Genomic DNA, 16,696 nt, shown 5'->3' on the forward strand with positions numbered 1-16,696 from the left:
AAGACTACTCATCTCTTCAGGAGAGCAGCCACTGGCTGCTCTAGCTGATTTCATTGCAAGATCGGGTTATTCACAAAGGTATTTTTTCTGAATAACTTGGTCTTGCAATGAAATCAGCTAGAGCAGACCCCTGGGCACCGAGATGCATGGAGCCAGAAACACAAATAAGCCTTTCCTAATGGATATTGATAGAGGACTACGGTCTACAGAAACTACAGAAGAATAAAATCATGTTATGGAGAATTTCCTATAAGTTAAAGAAATCAATTACACAGAGCTTTAAAGAGCATTAGTTTATTATCTATTCTCCATGTGTTACCTCAGAAACAGTCTAATTATATACAAAAATATGGAATGTTGAATAAATGCTGATCAATAAAAACATTTCATAGCTGTTGACAAGGTAATATTTCTAAACAAAACCAAAATAATCATAAAGGTTTGATTCTGTGTGTTGCTTATTGCTATGTTTGTGTTCATAGAATGCTTTCAAGTATATACACATTTTTTAACTCCAGTCCAAAAAAGAAACTCAAAAATATTTACATAATAAATATGCAGGAGACTTCATCTTTTCATTATATCAGTTGAACTGATTCTTTAATGACCTATTAAGAATAGAAAGAATTAACAGAGTTTGCATCAACTCGTTGCCATACTGAGTAACTTAGGCTGCTGATGGATTTTATTCTATTCAAAATGTAGTTTAAGATGCATTCAAAATGAAAAGTAACAATATTGTCTCTCCTCCTGCTGAATCCTGGCTGGACTAGTTCAGGAGACATCTTTCTCCCACTCTCTGCAAAATCATCTAGTTTGACATGTGTTTACCTTTACACACAGACACTGAAGGAACAAACACATTTCAAACCACTGAAAACTCCAATGTTTACTGAATAATCCATGTTTTATTAGATAGTTAATTTGCTAATTTACTGAAGACAAGCTTTGGCCAAGTATTTATATTTTTTAAGTATGTTAATAGCAAGAGGAGGTCTTAAAGAAAACATTGGACCAATACTTGTTGAAGATGGTCACTAGACAAATAGGGATGAAGAAAAAGCAGAGGCATTCAATTTTTTTTTTTTTTTTTTTTCTTTTCAGTCTTTAATACTACTGATAGACCTTGGGCTGCCTGGTTCCCTGAGTCGGAGGACCACAAGTGTGGGAACAGTGACTTTCCATTTGTGGACACTGAAATTGTAAGGGACCAGCTGTATCAGCTGAATGGTCACAAGTCCATGGGGCCTCATCCCAGAGTACTGAAGGAGCTAGCGCATGTTACAGCAGGACCCCTCTCGATCATCTACCAAAGGTCTTGGGAGTCTGGGGAGGTCCCTGCTGACTGGAAGCTAGCCAATGTTATTCCAATTTACAAGAAGGGCTTGAGGGAAGACCCAGGAAACTACAGACCTGTTAGTCTAACCTCAGTTCCTGGAAAAATTATGGAGCAGATCATACCAGGTGCTATTGAAAGGCATTTAAAGAACAATGCAATCATCAGGCACAGTCAACATGGGTTCACAAAGGGAAAGTCCTGTTTAACTAATTTGATATCCTTCTATGATAAGGTTACCTTCTATGACAAGGTCACCTAGTGGATGAAGGGAAGGCAGTAGATGTAGTTTATTTTGAATTTTAGTAAGGCTTTTGATACTGTCCCTCACAGAATCCTTCTGGACAAGTTCTCCAACTGTGGGATGAGCAGATTCACAGAGCGCTGGGTGAAGAACTGGCTCAAGGGCTGTAGTGAATGGGACTATATCTGGCTGGTGACTGGTCACCAGCAGGGTTCCTCAGGGCTCAATTCTAGGGCCAGTTCTGTTTAATATTTTTTATCAACTATCTGGATGCAGGAGTTGAATGCACCATTAGCAAGTTTGCTGATGATACCGAACTGGGAGGTGCTGTTGACTCTCTTGAGGGACAAGAGACCTTGCAGAGGGATCGAGATAGATTGGAGCATTGGGCTATGATTAATGGGATGAAATTTAACAAGTCAAAATGCCGGATTCTGCACCTGGGACAGAGTAATGCCAGGCACAAGTACAAATTGGGAGAGGAGTGGCTGGAGAGCAGCCCTGCAGAAAGGGATCTGGGGGTGCTGGTTGACAGCAGGCTCAATATGAGTCAGCAGCGTGCCCTGGCAGCCAAGAGGGCAAACCGCATCCTGGGGTGCATCAAACACAGTATAACCAGCCAGTCAAGAGAGGTGATTATCCTGCTGTATTCAGCGTTGCTGCAGACTCACCTTGAGTACTGTGTGCAGTTCTGGGCCCCACAATTTAAGAAGGATGTTCAGGTCCTTGAATGTGTCCAGAAGAGGGCAACAAAGCTGGTGAGAGGGCTGGAAGGAATGTCCTATGAGGAGCAGCTGAGGAGCAGCTAAGGACTCTGGGTTTGTCTAGTTTGGAGAAAAGGAGGCTCAGGGGCGACCTCATTGCTCTCTGCAGTCTCCTGAGGAGGGGAAGTGGAGAGGGAGGTGCTGAGCTCTTCTCCCTGGTATCCAGTGATAGGATGCATGGGAATGGTTCAAAGCTGCACCAGGGGAGGTTTAGACTGGACATTAGGAAGCATTTCTTTACCAAGAGGGTGGTCAAACACTGGAACAGGCTTCCTCCTAGAGAGGTGGTCGATGCCCCAAGCCTGTCAGTGTTTAAGAGGCATTTGGACAATGCCCTTAACAACATGCTTTAACTTTTGGTCAGCCCTGAATTGATCAGGCAGTTGGACTAGATGATTGTTTTAGGTCCCTTCCAACTATTCTATTTCCACAAGAAGTACTAAACTTATTGCTATAAATCTCTCCTCCTACAATTCTACCAGAGCCAAACAGATTTTGGTAGAATTTTCCTGTGATATGTAAGTCTGAAAATTAAGTTTAAAACTTCTGTTACCATTAAAGCAAAATACAATACAGTATAATTCCTCAGTGATATATTTAAATGTAATGCGAAATGTATACAAAGTCAGTCCAAGATCAGTAAAGAATCAGTTCTGCTTTTTGGACTTTTCCCCTTCCCAAAGATACAGGTTATGTAGAAGACCAAGTTAATTTAGGACTTGTCTGTATGCATTCCCTTTAAAAGGCAGTGTGAACATTTTGCATTTTCACTTAAAAAAAAATTCGAAACTAAAAAACAACAAAACACATCTTAGAAGGGGAACACTGAATCCTGCCATTATATAGCTATGTTTCTCATTCTTTTCTTTGAAGACTAACAGCACACAGAAAATAAGTGAATTTTATCAAAATACAGCACATTCCTGCTAATATATCAAAAAATCATTTCCTATGTAAATATTACCGAAAATCAGCTAAAAAGAATTAAAATATACAAAGAGTTGCTAAAGGGTTTCAGTTAAAATTATTAGAACTATACATAGTACAATAAGCAATAATTAACATCTTTGAAAGAAGTGCAATAATATTGGAGTTCACTTATTTAAGTACTGCCTGTTTATTACCACTGGCTATGTATAATTCCTCTCTCTTCCAGTTTATTGTCCCAAAGCTACAGGAGGCTGGTGTTTTTGCTAGCTTTATTAAAAGCATTTACTTTTGTACACAGGGGTTGAAAAAAGCAACTTATACCCATTTCAAACTACCAACTTATATGTAATTAAAAATGAACTGCAATAACTGAATATTGCTCCAATGACAGGCTAATCATTAGCCCTGATTAAAAACAGTTATTGGTCTTCTATGGCACTTTTCTCTGGTCTATAACAACTGCGTATTAATTATCACTGCAGATTATGCAGTCTCTATTCAATTACAAAGGAGAAAGAGAAAAATAAAGTTAATGTTTCTGGTAAACAAAATTAATAAAAGCGTAATTGAATATTTTATACAGTAATAAGGAACAAAGGCAGCCTGTGGTAAATCACTATTACATTAATATAGTTAGAAACCCTTTAATGACTCTGAAGTGTCTAGTTCACATTTAATGTTACCTGTAGGAACAGCCCTTTAAGAAACATCATTATGAACTGGTGGGTTGTAAGTACACCCTCCCATTGCTCTTCATCTCACCACAGCAATTCTCCATCACTGTTCAAAGTTTCACAAGCTTGCTTTGGTTACCTAGCTCCATACGTATGGTTTCCTTTTTGATTAACAAAGCAACGCAAAGGCCAAACAAAATCGAGATGACTTTCATAACCTTTCCTGCATCATTTACTTTGTGTTTAAATATATATTACAAGCAACAACCTTAAAAACTGGCCATTTCAGTTTCATTTTTAAAATCTATAAGGTTAAAATGGAGTACTTCATAAAAAGATAAGTATCACCATTTTCACAAAATTGGGGATTTCCATGGCAGAGAAAAACCTCTGCGCACATTTCCACAGTACAGTTGAAAAAATTCTGTATGCAAGAAAACCCAATGAAACATGAATCACGTGGCAAATGAATATTCAATGACTACATTAAGAACAAATCCTGTAGAATGTCACAAATTTCTAGTTACAGTCTTCCTAAAAAAATACCGTAAGCTTTTATTGCATTTTCTATTGGTAGACATACGCTCCAGAACCAAACACTTTTTCTTCTTTCTTGATTCCAGATTTAGATAGCAGATAGTTGTTTCACCTGACCTTTATTCTGTCCAACCAGCACCACCTTCCATCTACCCATTCATCTACACAATGTGCACATAGCAAAGCCAACGTTTCATATCTCCTGTCCACATCTACAGAAGTGGTTTCAGCATAACACATTAATATCTGGTGAATAAAAATAAAGGCAATAATCAGCTACAGGACAGACAGTCCTGCCATCTGTCCATTGGCTACAACCAAGGCTTTGCAAAGCCTTGCACAAAGTTTAGTAACTTGTATGAATTATCAAAAAATAAACCCACCATCTGTACAAAAAACAAACACAGGTTTGTTCTTGGAGGAGTGGTCCTTACCTTAGTTGCTATAATGCTTAAAACCAAGTTTATTCACCATATGAATTTCCAAAATTATTTCTTGAATGTTCTATACAGTGGTTTTTTCCCCCTTTAACCACAAGTTCAGGATTTTATTTCCTGGACAAATTCTGATAATAATTCTTTTCAAGTTCCTTTCGTGTATAAAATTAGGCAAAATATTCAGTTTCCCATAAGTCTTTCAATGAATCCTGTTGGCTTTTCCCCTCGATCCACAGTATTTATGAAGAAACTTCTCGTACAATGATGAGTTCCACTGCATTCTGAAAGGTCTTTAGCAAAGATACTGCTTGTCCATGATCAATATTGATGAAGCTGTATCCATTAGCCTAAAAAAGAAAATTTAAAAATGGAAAATGACTGTCTCATATTTCATGTTAGTTTAAGCTTGAACTAAGTTTAAAATAATCAAATTTTATATGAATGCAGACAATAAAACACTGCAGATTTGCAGATTACATTGTTGATGTGAGTTGAACATGTACCTATATGCTACAAGAAATTAAACTATTGTGTTAGCCTTGGAAGAATTCTGCCCTGAAGGTATTGAATATATTTGCAAATAACCAAAAGAAAAAGCTGAACTTTAAGTCATTAACATCAGACATCAAATTCATCAGCCTTAATACAGCCACATCAAAAAAAGAAAATGCAGTACAAATGATACATCCCAGTTTAAATACTAGAAATGGCATTTGTGATAAATTAAAACTATTGAAGCCTTCAACAAAAAACATTCATAGCATTGGGAGCCATTTTAGTAGGCCTTTACTCCCCTTTCTAGCACTCCAATTTCTTCCCATGCTTTGGGTGTTCTCCTCTATGTTCCTCTGTATCCTCAAAAATCTAGTACCTTTAATTCCTTATGAAGTATGTATCTAGGGAAACTCTCACCTTTCATGTGAGGGGCTGATTTCACAAGAAGGAGAGCATGTTATCATTCAGCAATTAAATCCAGACAATTTAAACAGGCAATCTGGTAGGAACTGATCCAACTTACCACAAGGCTTGCTACTATAGCTTGGGAGTTGAGACAGTAGTAATAGGAAGTAGAAAAGAGCTTAGAATACTTGTTACTAACACTAAAACCATTATATCGTGACACACTAATTCCACACCCCCAACAGCCTACCCCTTTGTGGAACACAGTTCAGACTGGATGTAATGAAAATTCCCATCCCCCTGCCATGTCTAGCAGTGGACCAGGCTGCTCTGAGAGGTTATGCAGTCTTTGTCCTTGGAAGTTTTCCAAGACCTTCTTGGATAAATCCCAGAGTAACCTGTTCTGACCTACTAGTTGACCCTGGCTTTGAGGAGGAGGTTGGGCATGAGACCTCCTGAGGTCACCCCCAGCTTGAATTTTCCTATGACTCTAAGCAACAACGTCATTCTTGGGACAGGTTTGGCTTGGCAAACACAAGCAAGCCTAAGTGGCCTACAAAAGACAGGGAAAACATGGTTACAGTTCATCTCAGGGTGAATACTGCAAATTCACATTCTGTCTGGGTGGTAAAATCTTGCGGAATAACAGATTTGTCCAGTTTAAACTGTTACTGCTTCCAGTTGTGCATCCCACCTTTCTCCACGAGCTACTGCCCCTTATATAGCAACAGAGAGAACCGGTCGTGTGCTCTGCGCCTTAGCTGTGCCATTTTCAAGTTGCATCTGCTTATCCTATCACCAAACACTTGCTGTTGCTACCAGCTTTGTTGTAAAGGCAGTGATTTTTAAATCTGTCTAGGATTGCAGAGAAAGTTTTACGTATAGACTGTTCAGAGAGCAAAAGTGGCAATAATCCTTCCAAATCATCATCTGTACAGAATGTCCTAGTCCTAACCTAATATGCAACAATATCTTAAGACTTACATGCAATTATCAAGTCACTAGTCACGTAGAATATTTTTTAGACATATGTATTAGACACGCATTATAATATGCGTGTCTAATGTATGTTTTACAGAGAACATTGCAAAATCAAGCACAGCAAAGTCATTTTGGGAGAGATGATATTCAGTCAAAAACTGCAGATGTCTAAGTGGCAACAAGACAATAGGACTGTCATTATATTGTCACTGGGATTATGAGTATAAAGAATGTGCTGTTATACAAAAAAAATATTGTTAGTTATGAGAAATCAAACAGCCTGTAATTGTATAAGCATGCAAATGCAACTTCATCTCTTTTTCAAACTATGAATTCCTCATTAAACAAAAAGCAAAACCCAAGCAGAACGCCAGCATGACAAAAGGACAGACAAATCTATCAAATTATGTCACACAGACAAATGAAATTCCATAAATACAGGAATAAACCATTAAAACTGAAGTCACCCTTTCACACACGTTCCACTCTATAAATATGTAACAAACATGCTGCCAGTATTTTCAAAGGTTTAACATGCTGCTTGTTCCTGTATGGAGTGTTGGAGGGTTCCCCTCCTTCCTTAAAGTTGTCTACATCAGTAAGAGAACTAGGACTTAAAGCCAGCTTTCTCTGCCCCAATGAGGAAGAACAAGTACAGAACTATTTGCCACGCTCAAAAACAAGCTATCTTTTAGTTGGAACAACTTGATGTTAGGGGGTTTTTTGGTTTTGGTTGTTTTTTTTTTTTTTTCTCCCCCCCCCCCCTCCTTTTCTTGTGTGCTTGTTGACTTTTTCTTTCATTGGAAGAATTATGATGTGTGTTCAGTTTGGCTTTGTTTTAGAAAGTTCACACGAGGCTGTGGTTTAATTGAGATAATAGTGGGGTTTTTTTCTTTTTCCCTTTTTTTTTTTTTTTTTTTGAGAAAACAGAAATGCAGCAGAGTTAACTCTATAAGCATTCTCAAACTAGTAATGTGGTGAATAATTAATAATTTTTAACAAGCCCTGCAACTTTAAGGGTGGCTACAGCACTGTTCAAATGTCCTGTGAGCCTGTTTCCCGAAGAAAGTAAGGCTTATATAATCCCTTTGTCCATTTCCTTGACCCCTTCCCAAATAACTTATGAGCCCATCAGAAAAATTTCAAACAAATCTGATACAATAAAGGTCTGAAAGGTATAGACTTCCTACAGAAAAGAACTGCACAGCTGCAGCCCAGAAGCCATGGCTCCTGAAGCAATCTACTTGGCTTGCCTGCAGCAGATGGGGCAGCCAGGAGGTACATGCTGTGACCAGACAGATATCAGCCAGCCAAGAGGTAGCTTCTGCCAGCACTTGCACATGTCCAGCCTGTCAGCTGGGGAAGAGGCAGAAAAGACTGGCAAGAACTGCAGGATGGAGGGGGATGTAAGAGTTGCAGCTGGGGAGAGGGGTTGTGAGGGGCAACTGCTGGTGTTCAGACAACGCATTATTCAGAAAACTGCATGTGAATAACCACAAGTTAAATAACTGAATGATAGTAAAGCCTAATGAAAACACTCACGTTCCATCTTGAATGACAACATTAGGCCTGTGTTTTGTCTTTAAAAGTGTGAAAAATGTCCAGAATTTGAAAAATACTCCAACTGATTAATGCTTCTGCCTGTATCACTTATCCTAATGTTAGATGGAAGAAAGCTAAAGGCATCATCCCAGAATATAAGAATGCTTCTGGAAAAGATACTGGCAATCTATATAAAAATTAAATATTCTGCTCTTAGAAAAGATGCAAACTAAAAATGAACTGTTATATTACACAGGTTAGTTAAATAGATGACTACAGTACCTGAATTATTTTATCTCCAGGCTGCAACAACTTAGATGCTGGTCCTTCTGGTTGCACTCTGGTTACAAATATACCCTTGAAAAAGAGGTGGAAAACATTTTTAACAACTTATTTAATAAATATTGTGGTAGTATGAAACAGATGCAATTCAAGACATCTCAATTTTCCATCCTAAGTAGAAGAGAATGTGATATTATTCTACAGATCTACTGGCTTTTGTGACTACCTTCCCTTTTCTGATGTTAAATGCAGGAGAATTGCCTTTAAAAGAATACTGAAGGGCAAATTTTGATCTGCCTTTGTTTAATCTGTCAGATGTACATGTCAAGATGAATTATCAACCACCAGAAATAAGGCTGTAGGCTAAATCATGTTCTAAGAGGCTTCCTAATTGTAAACTCCATAATTCACTATCTCAAATCTCTTGACTGATATCTAGAACGGTGCAAGAAACTCAGCCAGAATAATCCTCTGTGTTTTCATGTGACCACAGTGGTCACCTACCACCTTGATTTTCCATAATAATTTGTCCTCAATTTTCTCCCATCAAGCCCTGGAATTTAGTGGCTTGGGTTTGGGGGATATACATATTTTTTAATTTAGTAAAGACTAGAAAAAAAAATTGATCAGAATGATTTTAAGATGCATTAGTATAAAATACTCACATCATCTTCAGGTCTGAATGGATTCCCTCTACCACCAACTCCTCCCGATATACTAAATCCAAGTTCTGGATCCTTGTCAATTCTCACTCGAATCTAAATAGTTACAACCAAAGTTAGAAGAACTGGCTGAAAATTTGCATCCAAAGCTACCATAATGAAATTATTATTAAGGAATTCAGCTGAACAAAAGCTTTTAAAACAAAACAAAACAACAAAAAAAAAAATCAAGAAAACCCATTTATCACAATTCAAGAGAGTATATCTCATAATATTAATTCAGATCAAGATTCCAATACAACAGCATCTTGTATCGGTGTACAAAAGTTTTACTCCAATATCACTATGATTATAATCATAGTAGTCCATGTAGGCTTTAAATTCAGAGATATTTAGATATTGTGTAAATGAATTTAATGCCCCCAGCAAATAAATATGTTCATATGAAAGAATTTGTTGTTCTTATTTCTTTGCTACTTTTAGCTGAATTTTAAAAATCAAACCTAGTTCCTACTTTCACTTTAAGTTCTACATAGCCAACACTGTCTCCCCTTTCTCTTGCCAGAAGAGTTGACTAGAAAACGTATTTTACACAAAAAGTGGACGTTCTCATTCTAGCATAGAATGAAAACATAGCTCTCAGTATTTTCTCAAAAAAACAAAACTATACAGAGGAAACATCCTGTGTCCAAGAACAGAAAGTTGCCCACAATGAAAGAGCCATTAAATTGTATAAGAATTTCTTACCCACATCTGTCTATCATAAATAAAACTGATAATTATCAGGCATGCATCAGATGCTTACACTTTTTTTTTTAATCCTGTTTTTTGTTTAGGGCTGCACACTTCTACATTTGCAGGTTTTTGAACCATTCTGGATAGCAATGAATAGATGCAAAGTACTCTAAGTTGTACTGCTACTTCGTATTTTTTTCAGTTACTACATCAATAATTAGTTGGTGATCAATAAATGCAGTCAAGAAATAAATTTCTATCTCAGTATAAAGATGCAAGCATAACTTTCTGGTACATTCTGTTAAGAAACTACCGCATTTCTCTAAAAATGTTCACATTAAAAGGAAAAAGAGCTCAAAACTAGAAGGAACGTGATTTCAGTAGTAGAACTGCACTGAGATAACATTGTCTTCTGCTGGAGATAAATTCCTATATGATTTCTGTCACCATCTACAGAGAAACAGTAATAAATGAAAACAATATAGCAATCCACTGTCACTGACAGACAGATGTCATATATTCAAGTTAGATTTTATCCTTACCTCTTGCTTTGCCAATTCGTGGCTTTGTCTGGGGGAACACTGAGACTGGGTATAGGGAGGTTGGTGGGCAACTTTCAACATCAGATAATCAATTAATTGTTCTCTAGACTGATGTCTTGCTACTGATGATTGAGGAGGGAGATGATGGACTTGGCTGTAGTTTGCCTGAGGTCTTTGAGGCTGGCACATTTGTCCATTTGTCAAAGGTATCGGAATAAAACATGAATACTCAATGTCATACATTTTATAAGCAGCAATCCTCAATTCCTCCTTTGTTATTTCGATATTTGTCATGCTTGACTGCTTTTAATTCTAGGAACATTACTAAAACTACTCTTCTGGATCATGTACAATTGCACTCAATTTTCATTATATTCATCAGCTTTGACCTCCTGAGAAAAAAAAAATCTGAAAAACAAAAACTTACCTTGAGTGCTCATCTACTAGAACAGACTAGACAAGGTCTTTGCTTTTAGCACTTGCTTCACTGAGTTATCTCAATCATTATTTTCTGGCAGTGCAACTGACAGTATTGACACTTGGTTGATATCATTATAGCTTGCACTTTTATTGCATAAAATTCAGAGATTTTTGTAACAGTTCCCAGTAGATCATACACAAAATAAGAATCCCACGCAGCTAGCAGACAGAAATTATATGCTCTCTGAGCATCTTTTGGTGACTACTTCACAAGAAAACCTGAGCAAATTCACATACAAGCTCAAGATTTTAATATGAAAACTGTAATGATATTTCCAATAAATGTTATTTTGTTAAAACATGTCATTGATTTGATAGGTATAATGATGACAAACAGCAGTAAGGTACACAACTGTAAAGACATACAATGCATTCAAACCATTTCACTAAGAATGATGCTGGAGATGACAACGTTTCAAGCCTCAGGGTTACTGTTCAGCTCTGCAGCTCTGCGTTGAGATGGGCAGCCTTTTCCCCTCCTCACCCATATGCCTCATGCTCTTACCCAGCCTAAGTAGTCACTCATCCATCTGTATGATTCCCATATTCAAAAAATGCTACAGTCTTGAGTTACAGGTTTTTCTGCCTACCACCATTATCCCACTAGTTATAGGATACAAGAATATTAAAATACTCTATTTCTCAATATTATAAATAAATGAAGTGTGCAAATTTCAACCTTTAACCATGCTATGTGAATGGACACGTATCAGAACCTATTATGTTGAGATTTTTATGCCAAAACGATTCTGAGAAATGGTAATGTGTGCGTGTAATTTTTTTAGCTTATTTACAGATCAGATGTATTAAATTTACATGATTTTCTACAGCCTTTTCTGAAAATCTAAAGCATGACAGGAAAACTATTTTTTGTTGCGTTGCCAGAGGTAGAGTTTACATAGGCAACATGTATCAACAACTATGCAAATTCCCAATATCCACTGTCTGTAGAAATGCAACTGAAATTACTGAAGTTATAAAAAGAAAATAGATTGCTGCATCATAATAACTTACAAGCATCCATTTAGTTTCATTGTAGTAAGTCCTGCCTGTATAGACGGTCCTTAGAGATGAATACAGAATGTCTCCTACAAATTCTAGTTTATCATCAGAATTTCATCACAACGGATTTCAAGTTTGATCTTTAAAAGGTTTAATCAGCTTCAATTTGATTTCCTGAAATCATCTGCCAGATTCCAATTTCCACTTGCAATTATGTCTTTTGCTGCAAATTTCTTCTTTCAAAGCCCCTGCTGAAGAAAAATGAAAACTATCCCTCTTCATATAAGTTAACTATTTTGTCTTCCAAAAAGAGGATGCTATTTCAGTTACGCCACCTTCAATACCTGGGTGAAAGTCAAATCCTGTTTCACATTTTAAAGAATCCCCAGTTCCAACTGGTATCCCAGCATATGTTTCTACAAATAATAATAAATATATCCTATCCATGGTGTCATGTAGATAATTACCTGCACAGCTATTTTCTTCATGCTGTCCAGAGGAATATCTTTGAGACTAAGCGTGGCAGATGAGCAATTCTGCTGTCCTGAAATGAATACCTCATCCTGGCATTGGTCTCCTGGAGTAGAAGCCTGCTTTAAACAGAATGGAGCAGTAAAGAACATCATCTTCATATTATTCAAATTAAAAAATTCTCATAAGCAGCCCAGAATAAAACATTTTAAGGGCTTTATCATTCTTTATCTTCTTTGATTAACTAGTACGTTGTTTATGTAGAAAAATCTTACTAGCCAAGACACCACACCCATAAAATATTGCTGGATATTTACAAAAACTAGCAACTGCAGAGGTTTCTTTGTTCACCAACACATTGATAAGAGAAGTCAACAAATGCTAAAGACTGCCTATTCAAGGAGTCACATGGTTAAAAAGTCTTCTGTTGACTTTATCCTGCTCACTATGGATACCATAACATCACTCAGGATGCTCAGATTTAAGGAGTCATTTCCTCACATTTTCTTACAAACGACAAAATTTTCTTGAATGCCTAAAGTATCTTACAGTACAGTTAACATCATCAGAATTTATTTGGGGGAGGAAAAAGCATAACAAAATTTTGTTCAAACCTTTATCAACCTAGGTTAAATTCAGAATGGTAATCTCTTGTTCACATATGTACAACAAAACCAGACAGTTTTACATATGTTCAACCATCTATAAAAGCCAATTAGAAAACTCAACTTCATGACACTAAACTGAAAAGTCTTGCAATAAGGTTAAAGCATATGAAATGAAGGCAAAGTCAAAAAATTGATTTAATGACTATAAAAAAACCCCAGCACATAAATTATATTATTTTTATTGAAAGCATTGTCCATATATAAAAGGATAACTCTATCAATTTAAGGACACCTCTCTCAGTTTATTCTTTCCCCTTCTATATATTGCAATAGCCTCCTGTAGGTACTCACTCGAACAATGTGCACACCAGAACCTCTTCTGTCTGCAACACTCAAGGCAACACTACCCTGGCTGCCATGCAGATCCCTAGAGCTGCCATAGTGAAAGCTGCTAACTGCAGCATAATTGGAATTAAAGGACCTAGACAGCATGCTCTGAATAAAGAGGGGACAGATTTAACACAGATTAGTGCAGCATGCATAAACCACAAGACATGCTATACATAGACTAATACAAACATATTCCATTGTCATGCAAGATAAAAAACATGCAAGAACAGTGACACTGTGATGTATAAAACAACTCAGTGACCCCTATTTACCTTTATTTACTGTAAATCAGCATGCAATCAGCAGTTTACATGCAGAATTACATGTAAATAAAGTAATTCAAATGTTCATGTATCTGGAAAAACAAAGGTGCACAGCTTATCAAAATTTCTAGGTTTTCATTAAATTTGCAATATATAAAATATGTTGTAGGAAGTGGAGCTGGCAGTCAAGATACACATCTGTGGAAAACCATCTAATTACCAGTTATTATTTTGTCTCATTTTTTCCCCCCTATTACTGGTACAGTACAAATAAAAATTTACAGAGATTTGACTGTTTGACTGGGTTTTCTTGTTATTGCAATGCTGTCAACATCCACAATGCATTCCAATAACACTTCATTCAAGAATGTGAATGAGCCTCATTTAAAGAAAAAGAGGCTGGTAAGAAACCTTGGAGTCCATCCCTGTGCCACTAGGCAATCAAACAGGTAATGTGAGCTCAAGGACAGAAGCGATAGTAGTTTGGTTTTGAGCTTCACCATGGACTTTTGTAGTTATAAGAACAAAACAAAATAAATAGACTGCACAAAAGAAGAAAAGGAAAATCCCCCATGTGCCACCTAAGAAATGAAACAAACCTATCTTAAAACAGTGACAAAGACCCATGAAAAAATATGATCATAGTAAAATATATACCACAAAGCATCAAAACTCAGCAAATAAAGTTGTTGGGTTTTTTAAAGTTTTTAATTTTTCCAAGTAAAAAAAAAAGTTCAAAATATATATCATTTGACTAAGATACTGCAACAACTCTTACATGAATAAATACATTTTGGTGTTTGTTGACTACACATACTAAACTGATTTTGAAAATAGTCACTAGTCCTCAGGCAGACATTTGCTCTTTCATACTAGCTTTATCTTGTGAAACTAAAACTAGTTTAATAATCAAAGTCATATGCCTCTGCATATTCATACTCCCCAGATGCTCTGGTAGCACAATCATTTGAAACCTCCTTGGAAAATAGTATTTCCTGACAATACTTGGCTTTTCTTGGCCAAGGCTCTTGGATAACCTCTCACTCAATGGCACAGTGAGCTTTCTTCATGCTCCTCTTCTACTCCTATCTTGTTCTCTAGTCAATGTATTTTTTCAAGCTTCCAGACAACTCTCCAGAAGCTTTTCCCCTCTTGGGAGGGGAAAATTGTACTCGGCATTCAAGTCTCTCTTTACTAAACATTCTATCTGAGCTTACTGCTTACAGCCCAAACACCCAGATGAAACTGCTAAAGCCAGTTTTCCTTAGCTCCTTAGTGTCTCAAAGCATCTTCCTACAACTCTTCTCAAAATATTCTATATAATTAGCCAGGTGGCCTTTTCCCCACTTGTACAGGCAACTCCCTGAAGTCTCCTTACAGGAAGCTCCTCTCAAAGGCTCCTATATCTCCACATCTTCTGCAAATGGCAAAAAGACAAATAAAAATAGAAGGAATGCATGGTGAGACTAGGAAGTTATCTTCTGAAAGTATCTCTAGCAGACCATCTTACTATAAAGATCTCTAGATCCATTAGATTTACTCTTCTCTTAGAAGGACCCAAAGAGACGGTCAATAAATAGTGACAATCTAAGGTAGATCTGCAATAGGAGGTAGAACTTTCCTACAATTTGCAGAGACACGAACTTGTCCATCAGGAATTAAGATTTCAGTTAATTCAGTTTTGTGAGCTTCAAGGTGATTACATAGCCTGAGAGTAGTTTTATTCAAAGGTTTATAAAATCTCCTTTCGTGGTAGAGACTTTTTCCAAAGTACAAAAACTGATTGTGCAATTGATGTAGGGAAGACATGAGAAGTACTACAAACACCATTTTTCTCCTTCTCTACATTGGGCACAATGTCTCAACACTAAATTAGAAGGAACCCACAAGTACAAACTGTACAGAACAAATACTATTTTAAATTACATGGAGTTGTAAGAAAGCTTTAGTTTAACACAAGAAGATATTCCCAGTGACAAATCTAGGAAGTATTCTTCCTCTACCTATTTTTAGCTGGGAAGAAAAACTGAGGCATTTGGAGAGTGAACGATACCCCTCTTAATTTTGCTTCTCAACACAAGCACGATGAAGGTTGTACATTTCCTAGGAAGATTTCTGAAGATTGCTGCACCAGAGAAAACACTTTCAGAAATATAAATATGCAGATGCCACAAAAAAAACCCTTATTTTAATTCCAATTTATTAAAAATAAATTAAATATGGAATAAATGTACAGTCTAAACTTCAGATTAAATATGAATGTTAATTCCAAGTACCAACTGCATTCTCTACCTGATTTGCTACAGTGTCTTAGGGCATAATGGCCTACAAAATAATAATTCAAATAATCGAGGCTTGAAAAATCTCAACTCAATCTAAACTAAATGAACTCAATCTAAACTAATATACACTAATCAATATACATGCCATGTTCCATTATATTTTTATGAAAGCTAAGTTTACTAGAAATCAGTTATTCAACTGTGAAGAACACATATTAAAAGCTACAATATAGCAAGAAAAAATGGCTATGTATAAAGTAAAAAAGTATTTGGCATATAAATCAGGATTTGTAGTAAAAACCAGCCTCTAAAGGACCCAGTTTAGATGCAAACAGCTAGTAGCATAGTATTGGGATTTATTTACATTCTTTTTGAATGCTAAGAATCAGAACATATTCTCTATTTTTACAAGAGAATTAACAATTTCAGATTTCAAAAGGGTGTCTTTTGGGAACTGAAGTGCCTTAACGCATTTACTTAGGTGCAAGACAATAGTGGAATTTACCTAGAAGAATTTCTATTGGATAATACTGTCATGATTTTAAGACTGGCTGGGGTCTCTCATGGCAATCCATTAAATTTTGGTAAAGAAAGGAACTAATAAAATTCAAATATCTGCAGGGAACAAGACTCT

The 16,696-nt window shown here is 36.5% G+C and overlaps 1 protein-coding gene across 50 annotated transcripts in view; it reads right to left on the reverse strand.

The window, feature by feature from the left end:
- Positions 1–278: 278 nt before the first annotated feature.
- Positions 279–16,696, reverse strand: part of LOC104013993 (erbin-like) — a 120,739-nt gene continuing 104,321 nt past the window's right edge. For 40 of the 50 annotated variants that reach the window (XM_087762545.1, XM_087762553.1, XM_087762554.1 and 37 more), the window contains 6 exons: positions 13,479–13,622; positions 12,516–12,641; positions 10,567–10,746; positions 9,293–9,385; positions 8,628–8,702; positions 279–5,269 (listed from right to left, as the gene is read on the reverse strand). In XM_087762545.1, the coding sequence (XP_087618671.1) occupies positions 5,162–5,269; positions 8,628–8,702; positions 9,293–9,385; positions 10,567–10,746; positions 12,516–12,641; positions 13,479–13,622 (726 nt within the window). In that variant the 3' untranslated portion in view covers positions 279–5,161. Of the gene's footprint in view, positions 5,270–8,627; positions 8,703–9,292; positions 9,386–10,566; positions 10,747–10,815; positions 10,975–12,066; positions 12,300–12,515; positions 12,642–13,478; positions 13,623–16,696 lie in introns of those variants that run through there. The other 10 variants (XM_087762519.1, XM_087762529.1, XM_087762528.1 and 7 more) reach the window with 10 other exon arrangements.

This window comes from Nipponia nippon, unplaced genomic scaffold, assembly GCF_047370975.1.
Source record: "Nipponia nippon isolate SJK-2023a ecotype South Korea unplaced genomic scaffold, ASM4737097v1 scaffold_26, whole genome shotgun sequence".
In the NCBI taxonomy this organism is placed as follows: domain Eukaryota; kingdom Metazoa; phylum Chordata; class Aves; order Pelecaniformes; family Threskiornithidae; genus Nipponia; species Nipponia nippon.